This window comes from Physeter macrocephalus, chromosome 15 (genome assembly GCF_002837175.3).
Source record: "Physeter macrocephalus isolate SW-GA chromosome 15, ASM283717v5, whole genome shotgun sequence".
Taxonomy (NCBI): Eukaryota; Metazoa; Chordata; class Mammalia; order Artiodactyla; family Physeteridae; genus Physeter; species Physeter macrocephalus.
Genome location: NC_041228.1, coordinates 20,460,991 through 20,486,778, shown reverse-complemented (window position 1 = coordinate 20,486,778; position 25,788 = coordinate 20,460,991). Strand labels below are relative to the sequence as shown.

Sequence of the window (25,788 nt, the reverse complement as noted above, 5' to 3'; positions counted from 1 at the left end):
CTGCAAATGGCATTATTTCATTCATTTTCATGGTTAATATTCCATTGCATATATATATATATATATATATATATATATATATATATATATAATGTCACATCTTCTTTATCCATTCATCTGTCGATGGACACTTGGGTCCTTGTTGTTTACCTATTTTATATATAGTAGTGTGTATCTGTTAATCCTAGACTCCTCATTTATCTCTCCCCACACCCACTATCCCCTTTGGTAACCATAGTTTGTTTCCTATGTCTGTGAGTCTACTTCTGTTTTGTAAATAAGTTCATTTGTATCATTTTTTTAAGATTCCACATATAAGCAATATTATATGATATTTGTCTTTCTCTGTCTGACTTACTTCACTTAGTATGATAATCCCTAGGTCCATCCATGTTGCTGCAAATGGCATTATTTCATTCATTTTCATGGTTAATATTCCATTGCATATATATATATATATATATATATATATATATATATATATATAATGTCACATCTTCTTTATCCATTCATCTGTCGATGGACACTTAGGTTGCTTGCATGTCTTGGCTTTTGTAAACAGTGCTGCTATGAACATTGGGATACATGGGTATTTTCGATTTAGAGTTTTCTCTGGATGTATGCCCAGGAGTGAGACTGCTGGATCATATGGTAACTCTATTTTTAGTTTTTTAAGGAACCTCCATAGTGGCTGCACCAATTTAGACAGCTTTGATACTCTTGACATAAAGATACTCTTGACTTACATCTTCCCAATTACCCACGTCCAAACATACACTCCCTCAGAGCTTTTGGATGTGGTTTGTTTCCTGATATCGTCTCATTATGCTTCCTAGAGGAACAGTGAGTCCTCACTACCTCAGACTGAGTCACCAGTGAGCAAAGCAAGGGGGGAGAGTTCTCCTTCTCTTACCTGTCCCATCATTGTCTCCTTATACTGTTTCTTCTGGGTCACTTTGATTGGAGGCAATTTTGTCACAGCAGACACCAGGAAATTCATGAGTATGTCCTCACAGTTGGCCAGTTGGTCCACCATGTTCTTCAGGCTGGCTGGCAGGTAATGGGTATAAAGGTAGTGATAATATCTGTACAAACCAAAGACAGGTTTCAGCAGGGGCCATCATTATAAAATAACAGGTGGTCTTCTTTGACAGAAACCACATACTCATCCTTTGAATCCCTAAACATATCATGGTTGATGATGATGATAATTGTCATTTATATGGTACATACTATATACCAGGTAATGTTCTAAAGTACTTTACAAGAAATGCCTCATCTAATCCTTATAAGAAACCTATGATGTAAGTACTAGTATTATCCCTGTTTTACAGATAAGGAAACAAGGTACAGAGAAACACACAGATGCAGCTATTGCTTGCCTAGGCTAACTTTAATATCAGGCTGGTTGGTTAGAAACCGAATACTTAGATGGCAAGAGAAGTTACTTACATGTGATCCATATATCATTACAAGTTGCTTTACAATTTTAATTATTGGTTTCATCAGAACTGTATTCAATACTGTCCCATAACTCTGAGTTCAACAGTATAACCATTCCATTTGTTCTGGCCTGTAAGCCATGTGTTTCAACACTGTTAGAGCAAAACCCCAATCAATCTGGTGGTCAATCATTATGGAGAACCCACAATTTATCTGAATTATTTCTCACCCTAGTATTTTTTTTGGAGGAATATATAGCATATATTTATTAGAAAAATCATTTGAATGAATTTGATTCACTGAATGGTGGTGGTGGGAAGAAAGAGGTGGAGTCTTGAGATCAAGATTCTGTCACCCTAAATGCTTATACCTTGTGCATTTCCAACTCCATCCTTGAGATGACAGCATTCTCTATTTTTTTTTTTTTTTTTTACTAAAAAAGACCAGGTTAAGATTGGTGTGTTCACCTTACTAAGGAGGGGATTTCAATAATGATTGAGTCAGGAACATCAGCCTTCTACACTCATGAATTTGGCCATCTTACCTGAGTCTCCTAGCTTTAAAGACCAAATCTATGCAAACAGCTCCCAAATTTCTATCTCCATCCCTGACTTTTTCAACACACTCTTTTAAATGTCCCTACATGCCCAAGAATGAACTCCTGTATTTTCCCTAATACCTATTCCATCTATGCCTTTCCCCAACTCTGTTGATGGCTTACTACTATATACTTCTAGTTCTTCAGGTCAAAAACCCTAAGAGTCATCAAACTCTGTACCCAATCTGTCAGGACATCATGCTGGAGCATCTTCAAAATACGCCCACAATCTGATCACTACCTTCCCACCTCTGTTGCTCACTTCCTGACCCAGGCTCCATCATCTCTTGCCTAGATAATGTCAGTCACCTCCTAATAAGTCTCCCTGCTTCTCCCCTGGCCCCCTTATAGTCTATCCTCACCAGAGCCTTCACAGTAGATGCCTAAAACATAAGAAGGACTGCTCTGCTCACACCCCTGCACCGGCTCCCCACGTAACTTGGAAGACGGTCAAGTCCCCATGTTGGAAAGCAGGGTCCTGCATCCGGGATCCCATGACCTTTCTCACCTGCTTGCCCCTCACTCCACTCTGGTCATATCGGTCCTCTGGATATTCCTCCAGCATCCTGTCTCAGGGCACCCTTTCACACCGTTCCCCACGCCAGAGCACTCCTCCTACATGTATTCTCCTGGCTGACTTCCTTTCTCCTTTCAAGTCTCCACTCAAATCTCATCCGCTCAATGAGGATCACCCCCAACCTGCCCCTTCTCTACCTTTGCCCTGCTCTGCTTTGTCTTATCTCCTAATAGATATATTTTTAAATTTATTTATTTTTATTTTATTTATTTTTGGCTGCGTTGGGTCTTCGTTGCTGCACGCGGGCTTTCTCTAGTTGCAGAGAGCGGGGGCTACTCTTCGTTGAGGAGCACGGGCTCTAGGCATGCGCGCTTCAGTAGTTGTGGCACGCAGGCTTCAGTAGTTGTGGCTCGCGGGCTCTAGAGCGCAGGCTCAGTAGTTGCAGCGCATGGGCTTAGTTGCTCCACTCCATGTGGGATCTTCCCGGACCAGGGCTCAAACCCGTGTCCCCTGCATTGGCAGGCGGATTCTTAACCACTGCACCACCAGGGAAGCCCCTCTCTTAATATATTATAGAATTATTATGTATATTGCCTCTCCCCTTGTTAGAATACAAAACCTGTATGGGCAGATAGTTTTTTTCCTGTTTTACTCAGCGGTAAATCCTAAGCACCTAGAACAGTGCGGGGAGGTGCTCAATTAAGCATTTACTTTGTTGTTCTACACATTCAGTTACTCAATACACCCTGAGTACGTCTCCACACCTCAGAGTCGTTGAAGATGCTGCTCTACCATAGTTTCTAAAGATGCCATAAGCCAAGAGGTTTTACTGATTTCAAAGATACACGTTGGCCACATCAACAGAATTGAAATGGGGATTTTTCACACTAATTTCCATTAAGGTTGTTAACAAGATTTTGCCCAAGTTCCCATCTCGGCAGCAGCCAGAAACTAATATAAAAAGCAATATAAGATGACGTCCAAACTCCTCACTTGTGGTAAAGAGCAGCTCCCGTCAACACCATGGAGTAGTCGTTCGTCCACTTGGACGTGTAGCCCCACCGCTCCTTCGAGTTATCCCAGAAATGGCTGCGTGCAGGGTACCCTACAATCCTCTCGGGGAAGCTCTGCCACACGGTGAACGCGAAATCCACCTGCAGGCAGAACACAAGCCAAACAAGCAATCAACGGTGTTAACAAATGTCAACAAAACATCACCTTCCCCCTGCTAATTCGTAATGTGAAATCCCGGGACTGTTGCAAAACATTAATTCCATGTATTCATCAGCAAATTAAACTGACTGCTTGACATTTGGCCCCATAATTATGCACATTTTAATGTTTTCTGTTAAAGAAACTTCAGATTAGTGTGGAAATGAAAGAAGGAAAAAAAATACATTGGTGGATATGTCCTTTGGAAATCCAGTCTACTCAAGCTAAAAAGTAAAAAAATCAGTTGCTTCCCCCTCAACCTCCAAAAGATAAGTGACCACTGATTGATGGGAGGCATAAATGCATCTGTTTTATAAACAGGAGCAGATTTTCAATATACATCTACAGTATGAATATATAGCATATACATCATCACCAGCACACAGCAAAGCCAGAGTGACTAAAATCAAAGCATCCACTTGAGAGCCAGAGAAAAGGTGTTTAAAAAGCACACAGGTTCTAACAGGAATACAAAGCAGATATCATCCAGAACAGTAATTCAAGCCTCTCAGGTGTGATGCTGTTTAGTGCAAGGAAATTTAGAAAACACATCCACAGTGAAAAATCACTAGGAATAAGTGGGGACAGGCCAAGATTATTTTTAAAGGAAATGCAGTGAAATGACTTCCTAGTGCTCAAAATAACCCAAAGCAGGTACTTCTGAACCTGCTACAAACTAACATGTGTAATTAGCAAATAGTCTGTTTTCAAATGTATAAACTCACCTTTGACTTTCTATGATTCTTTGATGAATGACACATAAAACAACATACAGAAAGTAAAAACAAAACACCTCCCCCAACAAAAACCCAGTAACAGCAAACCATCATATAATGGTCATAATGGTGTCATGCTTATAATACAACAGGCATGGTTGTAGGAACTTACATATTTTAACTCATTTCATCCTCACAGTAACCCTGTGAAGTAGGTTATTTTAGAGTCTCCAGTTTACAGAGAGGGAAACTAAGGATATGGAGGTTCAAATAATTTTTCTGAGTTAGTAAGTGGCAGAGCCAAGATTTGAACCCAAGCCATCTGGTTTCAGATTTGGTGTGTACTGTTATCATAGCTTCCCTTCTAGCTCTGTTGCTACAGTGTTGAAAACAATTTATCTTATACAGGTTACACATGCACCCAACAACCTTTGCCCTATCTCTTCTTGATAAGCAATGCAAATGGAATTTTCATTTATTCCACAGATATTTCAAGTCTTGGCACTGTGATGGTGGCTGGGTGGTTGAGTGATGTTGGCAAGTCCAGTTCCTGACCTCCCAGGGGTTCAAAAGCAGAGCAAATAACTGTGCACAATAGCCCAAAGGTGGAAACAACCCAAATGCCATCAACTCATCAATAAATAAACCAAACACGGTATATCCATTCAATGGAATATTATTCAGCTACAAAAAGGAATGAAACACTGATGCGTATGTGTGCCACGACACGGACAGACCTTGAAAACATTATGCTGAGTGAAAGAAGCCACACACAAAAGGCCCCATATTGTGTGATTCCACTTACATGAAGTGTCCAGAATACACAAATCCATAGAAACGGAAAACAGATTAGTGGTTCCAAAGGATAGGGAGTGACTGATTAATGGCTATAGGGTTTCCTTTTTGGGTAATGAAAATGTTTCAGAATGAAGTAGAGGTAATAAGCATACAACACTGTGAAGGTATTAAATGCCACTGAATCGTACACTTGAAGATGGTTAATTTTATGCTATGTGAATTTTACCTCAATTACAAGACAAAGCAAATAAGCCTAGATCAGAATTTGCCAAGCTTTCACCATATGCATAACCATCATCGCTCCTTTTCCCACATTCCCACCACATATTCGATAACTTAGTTAATATTTTTCTTTAAACAGCATACTCTTTTTTTTTTTTTTTTAAGCCTCATCCTAGGTAAACATGTCAGTGAAATCCTAGGTTTGGGAAACACTGGCCTGGGTGATCTGTAAGGGTCCTTTTATCTCTGAATTCTTGGGGTTTAGTTAGAAGACATGATTTTTGTAAACAGCCATGAATTTAAAGTTTTATGGAGATTTAGTTTGGTGCTCTGACTCAAGATAAGAAAGCCTTAACAATATAGTTTCTCACCCAAAGCTATAATACCTGGGGGGAAAAAAGTAGGGTGTTGGGACACACATTAAGGAAGCATGTTGGGGTAAGGGGCGTCTCAAAGTTAAAAGATAGCAGGGGAGTGGACAGTATTTGCCACAAAACTGAAAGCAGGTCGTGATAACCTGCATATCATCACTGGCGTTCAATACTAATGGTGCCAGCTGATGGGATAGTACATTATGCAGCCCGTAGTCAAAGAATCAGCCTGGCTGTCAGCACTCTTTGGCGCTTTCCATTATCCTCTGAAAAGGAGACCCATACACCAATGGGGTGTTTCCATCACATGAATTCCTTACTATCTCAAAGCCGTTTCAAGTCATTTCAAAGCAACTCAAAAGTAAATTCCAATAAAACTATGATTCTTGTGATAGTTCTGCTTTCACGCAGCTCATTAACACATCAAAGGAGGCAAAGGTCAGCTTATGGCCTCTTCTCTTAAAAACTAACATGGGTTTTCTTTTGAGAATTTGAAGCAACCCAGATAAATGTAAATAACTATAAACCAACTCTATCTAATACCCTTTATAGGACACTGTTTAAAAATCTATCCTTAATACTACAGAGAGGCATTTAAACAAGCTAAGAATCCTTAGAGAGGAAATAAAACGAACCAACATCTATTCACGTAAAAAAAAGAGAAAAGAGAAACCCTTGTCCTCCACCATGTCAGGCAACACGACTGCTCCACTGATCAGCCAGAAAAGTAAACAAACCAGACGGCCAGCCTCTTAAATTTCCATCTCATGCTCAACCCACGCTGACTTCTAATTGCTCCACATACAGCACAAGTTCTTCCCAGCATGCACTGAGAGGCTGGAATTGCTATTCTTTGAAAAGAAATTGACCAGCACGTGGCTACATCACAGCAGCTGAAAGTTATTTCACCGTGGGACAGAGAGAAACAAATCCGAGTGTGAGATCGACTGCTCTGTGCCCAGCGGAAGATGAGAGATCAATCAATACTTCAGGTCATAGGGTAACGATTCAGGTATATGCTGTAGTCCTGACTATACGTTTCACAAGGCAACGTGCTGCCTTTCCTCTGTTTGCTCTCCGAGATCCACCCTCCGCTCTTCTTGCCATGCCCTACGCCTGAGACACTGGAACGCTATGGACTGCATAACCTGGTCCTCCTTGCCAGCTGGTGGCTGATTGGGTTAGGTCAATGGGAGTTGCTGGCAGGAAAATGGAGGTGGGACAGAGAGAGGACAGTACTTCTCCCCCGCTCCCCACCCCAGCTTTGGCCCCAGAGTTCTGGTAGGTGCCACACCCCTCCATGGTCATAGCTCTTGTAGGGCAGCCTCTTCTTCCTAGTTCCCCCTCTCAGGGACACCAGAAACACTGTTTCCTTCCCTCCCTTCTTCAGGCCTAGAAGTAGGAGCTGCTTCCAGCTCGTGCCACCCCCAGGTGCCTCTCCCTCTCCTGTGGCGTCCTTTAACACCACTCACCTCCCTAAGTCATACCAAATCCCTTCATTTGAGTCACCTGACTTGAATTGTTTGCTGCCAGGACTCTGGCGGCTACAGGCAGGAACTGTGTAATCAAAGTACCTGGCAGAGAGACCAGAACAAAGACATCCCTCAATAAATACTTGCTGGGGCTTCCCTGGTGGCGCAGTGGTTGCGCGTCCGCCTGCCGATGCAGGGGAACCGGGTTCGCGTCCCGGTCTGGGAGGATCCCACATGCCGCGGAGCGGCTGGGCCCGTGAGCCATGGCCGCTGAGCCTGTGCGTCCGGAGCCTGTGCTCCGCGACGGGAGAGGCCACAACAAGAGGGAGGCCCGCGTACCACAAAAAAAAAAAAAAAAAAAAAAAAAAAAAAAAAATACTTGTTGAATGAATTTGCTCCGGGGATGCCAGCCTCCCTTGCAGGAAGCAGGAGAAAAATGCAAGCTGGAGCGACCCGTTCCTTGTATTCCATTGCAGTCATTCTCTTTGAACATTAAGCATCTCTCCCCTTCCCCCCACCTCTTTCTCCCGCCGACTCACACATGACACAATTGGCTGTGTGCTCACACTTTAATCCGCGCAGCACACATTCCCTCCAACATCACTCATTCACCAAGTATGTATAGAGCTTTGGCTGCATAGAAAGCCTTTGACCAAGGTGAGGCCCAGGACATTTTGTCCTCGGGTGATTTTCGTTGCCCTTACACAGAACGTCTGTTCAACTCCATTTGATGGAAACTGGAAGCATCCATGGAATCTGAAGAGAGACAGAGACTGCTAGCCCAAGTCACCACGAGTCCTAGCTATGTAGGCAGCAGGCCGTTCGAATCAGACTGGCATCCAGGAAAACGCCTGCTGGTAAGTGTCGGCATTTAAATGGAAAAGAAAATGATTATGAATAAAAAGGAATAAAAGAAGGAACAGGATAAGTAGCTAAGTCTCCAAGCTTTTTAGCAGCTACCATGAATAATGTATTTGCGATCTACTACATTTTTGTGTAACTGTCTCTGGTCCCCTCTATGGTTTTAAGTGCGGTTTCAGAGATCAATACTCATTCGAGTTGTAAAAATTGGTTTTCTAGCATAGCCATCTTTCCTCTTCTCTCCCTCCCCCTCACACATTGCTCTGTGCAATCTTATTTTTGGCACAAATACCTGAACATCTGAAATAGCAGGGATCTCCATCTCAGCCTTCAAGTGAAACCGTTTGCTCTCGTGTGGGTTAAAGAAAATGCACACTTCCAACCAAGATGGAAAAGCTGCCTTTAGAACTCAGAAGAATGTTCCCTAAGAGTCAACACACGCCCACACAGGCGTTAGAAGAATCAGCAAAGATGGGCTCCCAGAGCGTGGCTTCAAGAAAATGCTAAACAGGTGCCCCTGCCTGCCTCCCCTGGGTCTCTCTGCACACCTGCCTGCACCTGCACTGTTTAAAAACAAACAAACAAACAAAAGGAGGGCAGGAGGGAGGGGAGGGGTGAGGTGAGGCACAGCCTTGCAAATGAGGAACCGATTAGCGGAGGAAACAAAGGGGAAAATGCCCTCATCAGGGTGCCAGGTGGCGGCAAGGTGCTCACAGGAACCGGGCTGATTCAAACCGGCTCTGCAGGAAGTTTTGAAAAACGTTCTGGGCTTGGCCAAGGCAAGGGCAAAAGAGGCGCCAGCACCTTGGGGTTTGAGGCGACTGCCCGCAGGGCCCTCCGCGCCTCCTTGGTGAGGCTGCTTACCTCCGTGGTTGAAAGCACAGTGTCCTCGTCAAGGCTGAGCACGGCGTCTGTGATGATGTTGTCATAGGGCAGAAAACGGCTGCTCATAACCTGGGAGGCGGGGGAAAGCAGGCAGGAGGGAAGGAATCGGGGAAAAGAGAGGTAAATGGACAGTCTTGTTTTTTCAGGAAAATTTCCCCCATCGTCATCTTCACAAAGGATGCTCCACCACCATGTCACCTCTCAACATAGGAGGCTTCCATTTCCCATCTGTGGAGATTCACTTGGTTCCACCATTACTGGCCACCTACTGTGTACAGACACCTTGCTAGCCGAAGGGAGTACAGAGGTGAGTAAGATACCTTCTCTGTCTTGGAGGAGTTCATAGTCTGCAGGGAGACCAAGATGACCAAGAGAACAAGACGCGAACGTTCGGTTCTTGCCTGATACGAGAAATGCCAGGAGACCAGAGGATGCAGCAACTAGCTGCTTGGAAGAGCAACGAAAGCCTCAGAGTCACATGGAATCAGGACCTTGATGGCCAGGAATCCACTGGGGATAAACAGAAATGAGGCCTAACAGACAGAGGGCTCAGGAGATGCAAAGGCACAGAGGGGAGAGCCAGCACTCTGAGGCCAGGGAAGAGTGGATGGACAGAGCAGTGATTCCAAGTGTGGGACACACACCACTGGAAGGCCAGGTCATTTTAGGAGGTGCAGAGACAAACATTAGCTCAGAGAAGCAAAAATATATACACATATATATTAGTAGCTATAGCAATAAAAGGTACTAGTAGAGTTATTCAAAAATAGTTTCATTAAAGTGAAAAGTAAGCTGATTTAAAGAAAAATACTAAACAATAGAACACGTGGTCCATGGATTTAGGAGAATTGTGAAGGTAGTATAAGGTTTGGGCAGCACCAGAATAAGGCATGGTGAGGTGAGTGTAAGTGTGTGTGTGTGTGTGTGTGTGTGTGTGTGTGTGTGTGTGTGTGTGTGTGTGTGTGTGTGTGTGTGTGTGTGTGGTGTGAGGGTTTGGGGGATGAGGGGATCAGCTGAAAAATTGAGACCGAAGAGACTACCCTATGACAGTCCCAGCATGAACTTCTGTGTTGAAGTTTCTATAGAATACCTAATAAGAATGATGATATAAGAATAACTAACATTTTTTAAAACATTTACTCTGTGTCAGGGAACGTTCCAAGTTCTTATTTATTTATTTAGGCTGTGCCGGGTCTTAGTTGCAGCACGCAGGATCTTCACTGTGCGACATGCGGGATCTAGTTCCCCGACCAGGGATCGCACCTGGGCCCCCTGTATTGCGAGCGCGGAGTCCTACCCACTGGACCGCCAGGGAAGTCCCGGAAATGTTCCAAGTTCTTTATGTACATCATCTCATTTCATCTGTATAACAACCCCGTTTTATAGGTGAGAAAACTAAGGTACAGAAAGGTTGTGTCTTGCTTAGGATGGACCCACCAGCATACCATCCCAGACGGTGTGATTCTATAGAGCACTTCAGCCCTATGCTATACCTGTCTCGGGGTTGAAAGGACGTCAAAAGTGAATGTGGGCACACATGGCAATCTCACATTCACCACTTCCTCTCGAAGGTATACTAACTGTTGTGCCATCCTCTCTCAATTCCTACGCGGAGACTGAGAGAGGAGACACTTGCCATCAACTTTCAAGGCACAAAGGCCAGGGAATGAAGCAGTTGGATGCTAGAGACAAAGGGAAAAGGGAGGCACTTAGCCCAGCTGCCAAGGCTCACAAATCTAAGGACCCCTCCCCACAACCCCCCAAAGAAGCCCAAGCTATATTTACATCAGGGAGCCAGCTCATCTGCAAGCCTCATCTCAGATTTGGTTTACATGCCGGAGAAGCTACTGGAGGGCTCACGTCATTAAAGGATGGAAAATGCCCACTAGAACCATCTGTGGGAGCTCAAGGGATATACCTACACTCCAGGCTCTGCTCCTACACATGTGCCAACTGGGTCAAGTGTTTTTTTCTCTTTCTCAGTCTTCCAAACTAAAATACAAAAGCGATCAGCAACCCGTATACACAGGGCTCAGAAATCTCAGCCTGAAGCAATTCTCCTGACACTGTTTACATGTCCACTAACTAATGCAGAAGTTATTAGTTGCCAGCTTACGGATGCCCTGACCTTTCCCTTGTTAAGCCTACAGGGGAGAGCTGCAGAGACAAGGCCTATAAATTCAAGATAGAATTTTCCAGCCAAAGCAGCAAACACATCAATTTTAAACTCAAGGCTCGATATGGAAATTTAAAATGCGGAAGGAGGAGGACATATGACTTCTTTCCCCGTTATGGGCCCAACCACTGGGTTTAAAAGGATCCATTTCCTTTTCCTGAACTTGCTTCATCAATAAGAGTTAAGAGCCCATAAGTCAGCCACTTCTAAATCTAGTGTAGAAACTAGAGGCTCTCTTTCAAATACCCTGCCTCAGCTACGTTCCAAAAGTTCAGTGGATTAGCATGAAAGGAGCCAATGTACTTACAAAGTCAATCCTGAGGGAGCTGGGTTTTTCTTGTTAGCTCACTTAAGAAATACTTAGCTACCATGTAACAGCCCAAACCCTTCTAAAATGAACAAACACAACTAGGAAATGATCTAGGCTCAAGAAGTTCCCTGTCTAGTAGGGAAGATAAGAAATGTTCATAAGTAATAACACAAAGCACAATAAGAGTTGACATTTTTCAAGCACCTACCATGTGCATCCATGCTCCTAAGCAGCAATACATTTACATGTACAGTATCAAACCATTTGCTCCTTTTAGCCAACCTGTTAGGTGTTATGATTTCTTCCATTTACTGAAGGAGGGATTGAGGCACACAGAATTAAATAACTTGCCTTAGGTCACATAGAGGAAGTCTGACCCCAAAGCCCATAATACAAACCATCACTTTACAATGCCCCCCGCCCAGAAGAGGAGCTGACGTTGACTGAATCCTGAGTGTATAACAGGTACAGGGCTGAGCACCTGTAATGCGGTATCTCATTTCATCATCAAAATGGGCCCAAGTCTTAGCCCAGGTGCCCTAGAATACAGAGTCTAAAGCGAGACTTAAGTGCAAATGCTTTACCAGGCGGTGCGGTCCCAACGAGGGAAAAGGAACCACATGACCTACTGGATTCAGTGGCCAAGGTGAAGTCTAGGACTCAACAAATGGCCAGAAGCCCAGACATAAATATGGCTGGGAGAATGGAAGGTATCTTATAAGACACATCTGATAAAGCCTACAAGAAAGGTACTGTTATTATCATCATCATCTTAGAAATAAAGAAACTGGGACTACTAGCTGGGAGTGAGAGTATAAAATCAATCAATGAGTCTGTGCATAAAAATGCAATACTAACCATAGGAGTCAGAACGGCTCCCAGTCGGTCAGTCAGAATGGATCCTATCTGAATATCCTGACATATTCAAAGAGAGACTTACCTACCAGAAGGAGATCTAGTCACCCATGGAAGCATAAAAAAACAAAGAATTTCCAAGTTCAAAGTGAAGAGAACCCATCTGAGCACTGCTCAGGGCCTCAGGCACTGGAACTGGGGAGACAGATATATGGGGTTGTAGGCAGGAGATTTTTCTGTGCCAGTCCCTTTAGTGAAACCATACCTATTGGTGAGATGAATTCATAAGGGTAAGTGAGACCGATGCCAACAGGCATTATTCTCATTAAGTGCTTACCAATCAGCTCTCTGATAACCACAGTGCTCGACTCCAGTCCTATGAAGGCTGGGACTGTATCTGTCACGTTCACCACTGTGTTTCCTCATGTTGCCCAGCACACAGTAGGCAGCCTAAACTGGAACTCAATAGATAACGCATGGATCACCTTGTCCACGCACGTGACAGTTACAATTCTCAGTGCATCCTGTTGAACTATATGAAATGGCCACTTGTGGCCACCCAAACGATGATTTCAAATGGTGCAACCTAATACCTTGGTCGTTCTTATTCTGGCTCAAAGAGGGTTGACTTAGTGTGAGAAAATCTCTCATGACCTAACTCTTTGGGGACTGACGAAGGAAGTCTCTTAGATGACAATCTCAGTGTCATTTAATAGAGACTACTTTCCTCACAATGGATAAGATCTACAAGAAAGCCACCAGCAGAAGCTTGAGAAAAAAGAATTCACCTCTGGCAGCAAAGAGTGGAAGATATTTCCAAGAGGAGGGAGCATGTGAACCAGGCCTTAAAGAATATATGGGAATTTCAATAACAGAAATGAACAGCTGAGGAAGGATGGTCAAGACTTACAGCAAATGGGAAAGACAACACTTAGGGGTAGGAAGGGACACAGTGCTGTTAACTGTGACTGATGAAATCTATAGAGGAAAAGCAATGAGAGAGAAGATTGGGAAGGCCAGCTAAGGCCAGATTATACACGGCCTCTGATGTTAATTGAAAGCATTAGCAAAAAGACTCCCTTAAGGGCCATGAGATGATAAAGATCATTCTGTTCTAGGCAAAATGAACTGGAGAAGGGAAGCAGGGGCCAGCTAGGCAGCCAGCACCCCTGAGAGTCTCTGATGGACACCTCAAAACAAAAGTAAGGTGGAAATGTCCTTTTTAAGATAAATGTTGGGAAGAACCACTGTTCTCAAAGACACAACTAACTCAGATTAATCAGCTAAGCAAACCTCATGCATCACCACCACCATCAGCAGCCTCATCTTCATCCTCATCACGTCCAGAAAGATGACCATTGCCAGGCCCTGAATTTATTTACTCCTCACAGTACCCCATGTGTTATTATTTCCATTTTGTAGATGAGGAAACTGAGGCTCAGAGAAGGAAGGTATAGTCAGGGTCACACATCTCCTGAAGAGTTAGTATTAGGACCCAAATCAAAAGCCTACGGCTGTCACTATGGAAAACAGTATAGAGGTTCCTTAAAAAACTAAAAATATACCTGCCATATGATCCAGCAATCCCACTCCTGGGCATATATCCAGATAAAACTATAATTCAAAAAGATACATGCATCTCTATGATCATAGCAGCACTATTCACACTAGCCAAGACATGGAAAAAACCTAAATGTCCATCAACAGATGAATGGATAAAGATGTGATACATGTGTGCGTGCGTGTGCGCACACACACGCGCGCACACACATACACAATGGAATACTACTCAGCCATTAAAAAGAATGAAATAATGCCATTTGCAGCAATATGGATGGACCTATAGATTATCATACTAGAGGAAGTCAGTCAGAAAGAGGAAAACAAATACCATATGATAATACTTACAAGTGGGATCTAAAATATGACACAGGGACTTCCCTGGTGGCGCAGTGGTTAAGAATCCGCCTGCCAGTGCAGGGGACACGGGTTCGATCCCTGGTCCCGAAAGATCCCACATGCCACGGAGCAACTAAGCCGGTGCGCCACAACTACTGAGCCTGCGCTCTAGAGCCCACGAGCCACAGCTACTGAGCCCGTGTGCCACAACTATTGAAGCCTGCGCTCTGGAGCCCGTGCTACACAACAAGAGAGAAGCCACTGCAGTGAGAAGCCCGCACACCGCAACAAAGAGTAGCCCCCGCTCGCCGCAACTAGAGAAAGCCCGCACGCAGCAACGAAGACCCAACACAGCCATAAATAAATAAATAAATATTTTTTTAAAAAGTTAAAAAAACATGACACAAATGAACTTATCTACAAAACAGAAATAGACTCAACAGACATAGAGAACAGACTTGTAGTTGCCAAGAGGGAGGGGGGTAGAGGAGGGAAGGAACGGGAGTTTGGGATTAGCAGATGCAAACTATTATTTATAGGATGGATAAACAACAAGGTCCTACTGTATAGCACAGGGAACTATATTCAATATCCTGTGATAAACCATAATGGAAAAGAATATGAAAAAGAATATATTTATGTATAGTTGAGTCATGTTGCTGTACAGTAGTAATTAAAATAACATTGTAAATCAACTATACTTCAATAAAATTTTTTTTAAAAGCCTATGGCTGTCAAAGCAGAGGACATTCAGAGACAGGTATGGTTTTGGAAAAACAGTCCAGGCCAGCACCCCCAGGAGCAGGAGGAAGACAGCTAAGACCAACACCCATGGTGCCCCATTGAAGACACGAAGATTCTACACTGATTCCACAGTGAAGTCCCCTCTGGTCCTACCTTGCTTTCTCCTTCAATCACGATGACAGGTACGGCAGTGGCAGGCCAGCGGTGTTTGGCTGGGAGAGGCTTGTCACAATTCCATAGAACTATGATCTGAAAGGGACAGGGGGTCATGAGATGGCTTGGTAAGGCTAGATTTACATAGGCCTCCAACCCAAAGTTTCTTCTTACAGACAGAGAGAGAGGAGATGGGGATATAAGCAAGGCAGGATGGCAGACCTCAAAACTGAATTTAAAGTGAGTCCACTCCACTCTCTACACCTGAAACTAACACCACATTGTAAATCAACTATCCTCCAATAAAAATTAAAAAAATAAAAGTGAGTCCACTCCTACACAACCCTCAGAACCCGATCACTCTAACAACCAAAGAGAGGGGACAAAAAGAGTCACCTAAGGAAAACTGTGTCAAGGGGGTAGGACAAAGCTGGGGGGGAAAGAAGTCATTTCAGGGTTGCTGGTTTTTAACAAAGTGTTTTCCTGAATTATGATGTCTTATGATGATGAGTAAGATAACAACCCTTATCAAATTGAATAAAAATGCACACTGAACGTCTGCTATGCATTCACGCTACACCAGGCAACATGGGAGAAAGAAGAGAATTCAAGACAGGACCGGCATGAGCTCATGTTTTGAATTATCCAGGATGGTTGCTGATTTCCTGTGATTTCCAAGAAAAACGACGTTTAGCTCCAAAATGCATACTTCCACGTGATTCCATTCTTTTGTCACGTGTAAACCTTCTTGTGTAATTTACAATTCAGAAAAACCACCGTTAAGAGTACGAGAGCGATACTAACTTGGAAAACATTATCGCCATAGGTATCATCTTCCTTTCCCAATTTTATAATCAGTCACGGTGGCCGTGAAAGAAAAGTTGACACCTCCTGACACCAACGAATCGGTTTCTGCTGTGGAAACTTAGTTTCCGGGTCCTCTCAGTGGCCTTTCTGATGTTCCTTTATCACTCTGACACGTAAAAATGAAATAATGTGCCCATGTATTCTTTAAAGAGTGTACTGGTATATATCGGGTTGGCCAAAAAGTTCGCTCAGGTTTTTCCAAAAGATGTTAGAAGAACCCGACTGAACTTTTGGGCCAACCCAATATTTAACTTTATCCCAGGGCCAAGATCTCTTTGTAACCCACCCCTTATCTGTACCAGATTTCACTTCCAAGAACCTCTAAGCTGATGAAAAGGGCGTAACGAGGCGTGACCAAGGAAAGGGGAGTAACGGGGCACGACGTGAGAGGAGCCCCCGGGAGCACAGTGTGTAGCCGGGAAGGAACAGGGAGGGCTGGGGGTCTCTGGTCCACTGAGCAGGAGGGGGCAGGCACCGTGGTCAACACCGCCGCTCACCTGAGCACAGTACTGGGATCTGGCTGCAGCCACGAGGAGTTTCAACACTGGCTGGGACTGAGAGACCAGGGGGGTCACCGCGTGGATGACTGCGGTGAATTTGGAGGGGGGCTTTAAACCTGAAATAGAAAGGGCAGAGAGGCCTAATGAAGCACTGAAAGACAAGACTTAGAAAATTAGTCCTCTCTGCTCCACTGCCTCACCCTGGAGCTGATGTTCCCTTCTAGTGTACTTTTCCTCTGCCTCTTGTGTCCGGACAGAACAAAAACAAGGTGAAAAGCTGCTAGTTAACTGCTGCCTGAGTCTAGGGACCTGGATAATTTACAGTTCAATGCTCATTTCCAGATTCTTCCTTTGATAGTCGTTTCCTTCCTCCCTCGGGGATGCATCTTTGCTCTCCCTTCTGCTTTTTAGGCACCCAAAGTCTAATGACGCACACACACCACTACTCACCACTCTCTACCCAAGAAAGGGTCTAACTCTAGTCACTTACGTCTTAGGATGGAGTTCTGTAAATGTGCTCTCTCTTCCACGATATTTGCATCTGTCTTACTCTTAATTATGTAGTTGAGGGGATTTTGCCTGATTGATGCTATTTCAGATAGTAACTAGCAAGTGGTAGAGGTTAAAAGAACAACATGCAGAGCATGAGTGTCTATGTCTGAAGCTCAGTTCCACCACGGAGAGGTTAGTGGGATGTTGGAAAAATTACTTAAGCCTCTGTGTTTCCACAGCTGTGGAATGGGGCTGATAGCAACAGCATCAAAGTTATGGAGTTGTTATGAGAATTAAATTAAATGAGTTAATACATACAGAGCACTTAGAACAGGACCTGCAGACAGCAAGTACTCAGTATGAGCTTACCGTTATCATAACCACTATCATCACTATTTTAGAGTAGAAGCTGCTCTACTCCCCAGAATCTCTTCTTTGTGTACCAGTGACACAGGTGAGAGGAGAAGTATGTGGTCCAGACCTCTGCCAACTGTGTGCTCTAAGGCCCAGGGTGGAAAGGTACTATAAATGTACCAAATAACAACTGCCACCAAAGAGAAAGCAGTGTGATGGCTTCTCCCGCAAAGTGAGTTTTTCCATGAGAACCCACTAAGAAATTGGAGACAGGTTAAAAAGCCTCCTAAAACTTCATTAGCTTAGAGCCACTAATTTCACATTTTAGTAGTTTAAATATGAACAAGACAGTGCAGGGACATTCAAGTTAAGCTTTGGTAGTGACTGGATAAAGGTAAGAATCAGACTATATGTATCTCAAAGGATTATACGAACGTTTTGCAGGGCAAATTATACCATCCGACTAGTACTTTAACTGCATGCTAGAAAGAAGCTAGCCTTCCCACTATCTAGATACACATTCAAGGCTTTGCCAAGTAAGAAGAATAAATATGATGGAGGGGGTTCCCTTTTTTAGCAGTGAGGACAAGTCAGTGCTTTAAGATTTTCCTCTAACAGTTTAAGAAGCATCAATTACACACTTCTAACGTGCTAACTCCACACAAAAATCTGGAGTCTTTTTGCCATATCGACTTGAAAGATGCTTTATTATCCCAGGGTTTCTCAAATTTGGAACTATGAATGAGGAGAAGTGTCCAAGATGTTACTAACACTAGAGCGAATGGGGCTCCAAATACGTATATGTCTACGGCGGTAACACCCTTTTGTAAAGCTTCATCCCTCTGTCGGCTCCCTTTTCCCCATTATGACTAGACTGAAAGCCGCTTGAGAACAGAGCTTTTATCTCCTTTGACTTTTTATTTCTACCACCTAGCATTGCATTAACATAGCACAGAAGAGGAGCATAATAAATGTTGAATGAAGTGAATAAGTTTCTCCCCTAACATATATTCTTAAATCTTTTTCCTTTCCCTTTATTAGTTTGGTTTTTCTGTGGTCTGAGACAGAGAAGTTGGGATTGTGGAGGAAAAAAAAAAGTAGGGAGAGCTCTCCTAGCTCCATTTTATATAAGATGAGACTTAAAATGATAGTGAACCCATTGTCATGTTCAAAACGATCTGTAATTTGGGAAGCCTATTTCTCAAAAAGAAATGACTCTGCTAAATGTAAAGTACAGCGGCTCAGGTAAGAAAGGAGTTTTCACTTTGCAATGCTCTGCTGGATTTATAATTCTTGACCTTGATACACCGTTTAGGACAGGGCTCTAGAAAGCAGTCTCCAACACAGGGTGTTACAGAGACACCGCGGTGGAATCGAAAAATCAAGGGACTTTAGTTCTGGATGACACCTGGCGGGTAAAGCAGAATAGCTCCCTGGAAGGTACTCACTTACCTAAATTAGCATAGTAGTAAGGGAAATCTCCCAGATAAGATGAATACTTCGGTAGGACGAACAATCCTCCAGGATGTTTGTTCCATATTAAACTGTTACGGGATATGTGCTTGAATATTCTGTCCTGAATAATCTAGAAAATGAAAACACGGCACATGGTGAGAGGAGACTGACGGTATCAGATGAGGAACACAGTCAATGCAAATTTGAGGGCTGATGGCACGCAAAGCAGTGAGTCTCCTCCCCCACCCCCAACCTGATTCTTCACTGAAACAACACGATTCTTCACTGATTCTCTGACACCGAGTGACAGAGCAATGGAAAAGCGTGTGAGAGAGAGAGAGAGAGAGAGAGAGAGAGAGAGAGAGAGAGAGAGAGAGAGAGAGATGAATCATGGCTAATCCAATTTCCTAATTAAACTGCAGTTTCACCATAAATTCTATCTTGTCTTTCTATAATAATAAGTCCATGCTCATGTCAAATTAGAGTGTGTAGAAGAGTTTCCCTGATGGCTGAGATCTAGCAGTGCTTCCAGATCCACATCAGGAAGATCTGTTCTCAGGGTACAGAGACGTCCACATGGAGACTGAGCTGGGAGCATATGGAAGGCACGGCACATTCCCGAAGCAGCTGAGGTTTTGATCTGTTCCTTTAATTCAGGAGGCAGATTTATTGCTTGACATATCTCATTGTCCTTTCAAATTCAAGTGTAGGACTTTGGGGGTACTAGTTAGCTGAAGTTTTTCTACCTTTCATCTCAAAAAGTAGTGACTTAACAATTGCTCAAAACATCCTACATAACAGGACAAGAACCATGGCATATGGAGAGTCATGATAGCCAAGCTAGTTCATTAGTTTCTTTGGACTTGAAGACCTTGCAGATCATTAAATTCTACATTTAGAGTCAAACATTCTCCCATTCCGAATCATTTGTCAGATGAATGTGATTAGTCCACTTTACAGTGGACTTTCAAACTCTTGTAATTATACCATCCACTCATTAAGATATGATTTGGCAAATAATTAACTTGATACAGAATTTCATGTTTTCAGCAATATTTTTGTACTTAAAAAAAAAAAAAGCCTGGCATATATCTTTAGAGATTTAAGACCTAAATCATCATTTTCCAGGTCCCCATTAAATGCAATGTGATTTTAAGTACAGACCATTTTAAATGGAGTTGTATTATTTGCTAAGGTTATTACCACCCTCATCTCATGCCACATGGTGACTAGACAAGTAATAAAGTCAGCTGCATTCATCTTTGCAAACCTTATTGTGTTTATATTTCTTAATGAGAGAGAAGGAAGCAAGGAGGAAATTTAGAAGAACTCAAATATCTTAGTTTAATGATTTCTGCATTTTCTCTTTTCCCCAGATCAAAACTGCTCATTTTATATGGATTGGCAGAGGTTTCTAATTTGGGGAAGATTTCAGGAACCTTGCTCAAGTGTTAATGTTTGCTCTTCGTGGTTCAACAGAGATGTGTTAAAATGCTATAGTCTAGGCATTAATTGTAAGAAAATTGTCATGGTTGTGAAGGGTTTTTACATGGCTAGCAATTTCACTTTGTACACCATTTATTCCAGTTTTTAATTATTTGTACCTTCCAATTCTACTGTCTACTTATTTTCCTTTATAGGTTTTCATTTAGATCCTCCCTTTTTTGGCTTTTCAAATTTATGTCCTTTCTAGCAGGTGGTTGGTTAAACAAGTTTGGATATCAAGACACAGAAAACATAGACAATGGATGGTGTCATAAATCCAACCTACATACAAGTGACATGGAACTCAGAGATGTCACAAATTGGGTCCCTATTCACTCTGGGTCTCTGGGTGGTGTGATTCTCAATGTCATTGACTCTTTTTGATTCAGTATCACAACATTGTCATCTTTTTGAAGTCAAGGATATGATAAGTTATAGTATTCCTCTGAAAGTATCAAAAAGCATTTTATATTCTCTTCAAACAGGGCGATATCAGCAAAGGTATAAGAGCAATAGCAAATGTTGAATTTAACTCAGGTCAAGCAATTTGCCACCTTTATGACTTACTATCCTCATACGTAATAAGCAGTAAAAAAAAATCACATTAATTATAACAACGTTTCAGAATCTGTTAGGAAAAGTTGCCTAAATCTTCATACTTAAGACTTGATTTTTTAAAAAAAATCTCATTCCTGTGTTCATTTTCTAGGCATGAATTTTTCCATTTCTATTTTTACACAGCTATACTATCACAGATATTATATATTATAGATCTTTCGATATTATTAATAGCATTCATGGTTTACTTATCCTAAATGTCCAACAATAGTGCAATTATTTCCATGCAAAGCAATGAACATATTTATGAGTTAAAACTTTCCACATTTAGGACCGATGCTTTAGGATTTTGTCAAAGGGTATGAACACTTTAAAGGCTGTTCATATGTATTACCAAATGTCTTTCTGAAAGGTTGATATCAACTTGCCTTACCAAAAGTTTGACAGAGTATGGATCTCATTTCACCAAATAGAAAGGTCATTTTGTCCCTCTCCTAATGTCCAATTCTCCCTATTGCTACACTGGACAGCTCCCAGTAGCCTTTCAGGGCCCTTAGTACTCACTCTCGAACGCTGTGAACGAAGATATCATATTGAAACGTTAGACACTATAAAGAAAATCAACACATACATACGCGCAAACACAGGCACACAAAATTTTTTTCCTTACAGCCCCAAATGGCACCCTTAATAAGGATGATATTTCTTATTAACATGAATTCAAAGGGAAGAATGACAGGCTCCTTATTTTTCATTTTTATGTGCCATCTATTTTTAAAATAATGGACAATTGATTATAGGTTCCAGTCATTTTACGTGGCCTTGACTCTGTCTTTTGACCAATACAATGTTGCCTAATATACGCAGCACCACCATATGCCACCTCATTCCAAACCAAAGCAAAATCGCCTATTTCTATTCTCTCACTGATTTTAAACTTTCATTTTACAACAGCATCAATGATACTATGGTCTGAATGTGCATATGGTTAGATAAGTGAAGAGAGAAAGAGAGAACCCTTCATAAAACATCACTTAAAATTGTGTTTCCAAGCTACTGTGAGCTGTTTTCATATGTCATTACAATTGCATGCCGTTTTCTTTTGCTCAGCCTGATTCTGACTGAGCTCCTAAGGTTCAATCCTTAGTGCCAGGTTACTGTTGTGCAGTATTCTGACAAATAATGGAATCCAAGAACACTGTCTTTGCAGTATTTGATCATTGTCCCTATCATTACTTCTCAATTTGCACCAAAAAATGAGCTCCAAAGAGCCTAGCTCTTATTAAACAGCTCCTTAATTCCAAGAGGCAGAATTAGGAAGTTTCAAGCAGACTAGAAATACCAGGCAAATCCCAAGTAGGAGAGAGTGCAGCACAGTTGAATGTACTAAGAACCTGACGCTGGTGTTGGAAAGAAAGATGAGATGTCCTGTTTCCAATGGTATCTAAGCACTACCTACAACTCTAAGGCTCATAATCACCAAAGAGCAAGTAATTCCCTTCCCATGACTCAGAATACAGCATGTAAGGAAGAAAGAGTCTCCGGGTAGAGCATCCCCAAAGCAAGGGATCTTCAAATGTATGCTGTCCAAGGGTAATGCTGCATTACCTTGACCATAGGCACTCCAGCAGGAACTGAAGGACATATTATCTCAAGTAGGAATTTTTGATTTGTGATAGTTAAATCGTTCTTATGAACATATTGGCTGTTTATCTGGGTATGTGGATGGCATTTTCTGCTATTTTTCTCTGCTTTTCTGTTTACATTGGATCCTGGGGTAATCTAAGCTCTGAATTAAAAAGGGAAACTGGATGGTATCTCTCATGCAATTCAGTTGAGAGGTCAAATTGTTAAAATCCAATTTTGGAACTATATGAGGAGATTTTGTCAGTTGCAATAAATTTGAATGAAGTATATGGTTAGAGTGTTCTAAAAACAACTGTGCTCCAGGCCGCATGGGTCCTTGGGGGCATAGGAGGGTGTTTTCCCCGCCCACTCGGGCCTGGGGAGCCTGCTGAGCTCCCAGGTGAGGTCCCCTGTCCTCTGAGACCAGGGTGGGGGGCACAGCTGGGCCCCTTCTGTTCCTTCAGCTTAAGCCTGACTCCCCACAGGCCCCAGGGCCTTTTCCAGCCCTGTGTGTCCTGAGCATTGGCCCCGCCCACTGCTCAAACCTCGCCTTGCTTAGGCCCCACACTCCAGAGCCAAGGCCTCCCCCGACTTATTTTTTCCCCTCCTCCTCTTTTTCACTATTGTGGTACTGCTGTACTTTCTGGTTGTTAATTCACCTATATTTTTATTTTCATATTCTTTCTAACATATCTGTTAGTTTCCAAGTCTAATTTTATTTTTTACTTTGTTATGTTCTCTTTTTTTTTTTTGCCACCACACATGGCTTGCGGAATCTTGGTTCACAAGCAGGGGACTGGGCTGAAGCTCCTGCGGTGGGAGCTCTGAGTCCGAACCACTGGACTAACAGAGAACCTCAGACCCCAGGGAATATCTTTCTGGTTGTTAATTCACCTATATTTTTATTTTCATATTCTTTCTAACATATCTGTTAGTTTCCAAGTCTAATTTTATTTTTTACTTTGTTATGTTCTCTTTTTTTTTTTTGCCACCACACATGGCTTGCGGAATCTTGGTTCACAAGCAGGGGACTGGGCTGAAGCTCCTGCGGTGGGAGCTCTGAGTCCGAACCACTGGACTAACAGAGAACCTCAGACCCCAGGGAATATTCATTGGACTGAGCTCTCACAGAGGTCCTCATCCCAGCACCAAGACCCAGCTCTACCCAATAGCCTACAAACTCCAGTGTTGGAATCCACAGGCCAAACAACCAATAAGACAGGAACACAATCCCACTCAAAAAAAAAAAAAAACAAAAAAAAGAGAGAGAGAGAGAGGGCAAAAAAATATGTCACAGATGAAGGAGCAAGGTAAAAACCTACAAGACCAAATAAATGAAGAGGAAATAGGCAATCTACCTGAAAAAGACTCCAGAGTAATGATAGTAAAGATGATAAGGATCTCGGAAATAGAATGGAGGCGTGGATTGAGAAAATACAAGAAATGTTTAACAAAGATATAGAAGAACTAAAGAACAAACAAATAGAGATGAACAACACCATAACTGAAATGAAAAATACACTAAAAGGAATAAATAACAGAATAACTGAGGCAGAACACATAAGTGAGCTGGAAGATAAAATGGTGGAAATAACTGCCAAGGAGCAGAATAAAGAAAAAAGAATGAAAAGAATTGAAGACAATCTCAGAGACATCTGGGATAATGCTAAAAGCAACAACATTCAAATTATAGGGGCCCCAGAAGAAGAAGAGAAAAAGACAGAGTCTGAGAAAATATTTGAAGAGATTATAGTTGAAAACTTCCCTAACATGGGAAAGGAAATAGTCACCCAAGTCCAGGAAGCACAGAGAGTCCCATACAGGATAAGCCTAGGAAAAACACACCAAGACACATATTAATCAAGCTAACAAAAAATAAATTTAAAGAAAAAAATATTAAAAGCAGCAAGGGAATAACAAAAAATAACATACAAAGGAATCCCCATAAGGTTATCAGCTGATTTTTCAGCAGAAACTCGGCAGGCCAGAAGGGAGTAGCAGGATATACTTAAAGTGATGAAAGAGAAAAAACTACAACCAAGATTACTCTACCCAGCAAGGATCTCATTCAGATTCAACAGAGAACTCAAAAGCTTTTCAGACAAGCAAAAGCTAAGAGAATTCAGCATCACTAAACCAGCTTTACAACAAATGCTAAAGACACTTCTCTAGGTGGGAAACACAAGAGAAGAAGACCCACAAAAACAAACCCAAAACAATTAAGAAAACGGTAATAGGAACATATATATCGATAATAACCTTGAGATGAAATGCCCTAACCAAAAGACACAGACTGACTGAATGGATACAAAAACAAGACCCATATATATGCTGTCTACAAGAGACCCACTTCAGACCTAGGGACACATACAGAATGAAACTGAAGGGATGGAAAAAGACATTCCATGCAAATGGAAATCAAAAGAAAGCTGGAGTAGCAATTCTCGTATCAGATAAAATAGACTTTAAAATAAAGACTGTTACAAGAGATAAGGAGGGACACTACACAGTGATCAAGGGATCAATCCAAGAAGAAGATATAACAATTATAAATGTTTATGCAGCCAACATAGGAGCACCTCAATACATAAGGCAAATACTAACAACCATGAAAGGAGAAATCAACAGTAACACAATAATAGTAGGGGGCTTTAACACCCCACTTACACCAATGGACAGATCATCCAAACAGAAAATAAATACGGAAACACATACTTTAAATGACACAATAGAGCAGATAGATTTAACTGATATTTACAGCATTTCCATCCAAAAGTGGCAGAATACACTTTCTTCTCAAATGCACACGGAACATTCTCCAGGATACATCACATCTTGGGTCACACATCAAGCCTCGGAAAATTTAAGAAAATTGAAATCATATCAAGCATCTTCTCTGACCACAACACTATGAGACTGGAAATCAATTACAGGAAAAAAACTGTAAAAAACACAAATACATGGAGGCTAAACAGTGCACTACTAAATAATCAAGAGATCACTGAAGAAATCAAAGAAGAAATTAAAAAATACCTAGAAACAAATGAAAATGAAAACACGATGACCCGATCAATAAAACTAAAAGCTGGTTCTTTGAGAAGATAAAAAATACTGATAAACCCTTAGCCAGACTCATCAAGAAAAAAAGAGGGAGGATGCAAATCAATAAAGTTAGAAATGAAAAAGGAGAAATCACAACTGACACCACAGAAATACAAA

General features: G+C 42.1%; 1 protein-coding gene across 1 annotated transcript in view; it reads right to left on the bottom strand.

Annotated features, from left to right (window-relative positions):
- EXT1 (exostosin glycosyltransferase 1) overlaps positions 1–25,788 on the bottom strand; it is a 311,978-nt gene that overhangs the window by 3,829 nt on the left and 282,361 nt on the right. The window contains exons 5-10 of the mRNA XM_024129428.2: positions 18,898–19,030; positions 16,597–16,715; positions 15,233–15,328; positions 9,075–9,164; positions 3,552–3,712; positions 914–1,085 (exon numbers count right to left, since the gene is read on the bottom strand). Coding sequence (XP_023985196.1) covers positions 914–1,085; positions 3,552–3,712; positions 9,075–9,164; positions 15,233–15,328; positions 16,597–16,715; positions 18,898–19,030 — 771 coding nt within the window. The remainder of the gene's footprint in view (positions 1–913; positions 1,086–3,551; positions 3,713–9,074; positions 9,165–15,232; positions 15,329–16,596; positions 16,716–18,897; positions 19,031–25,788) is intronic.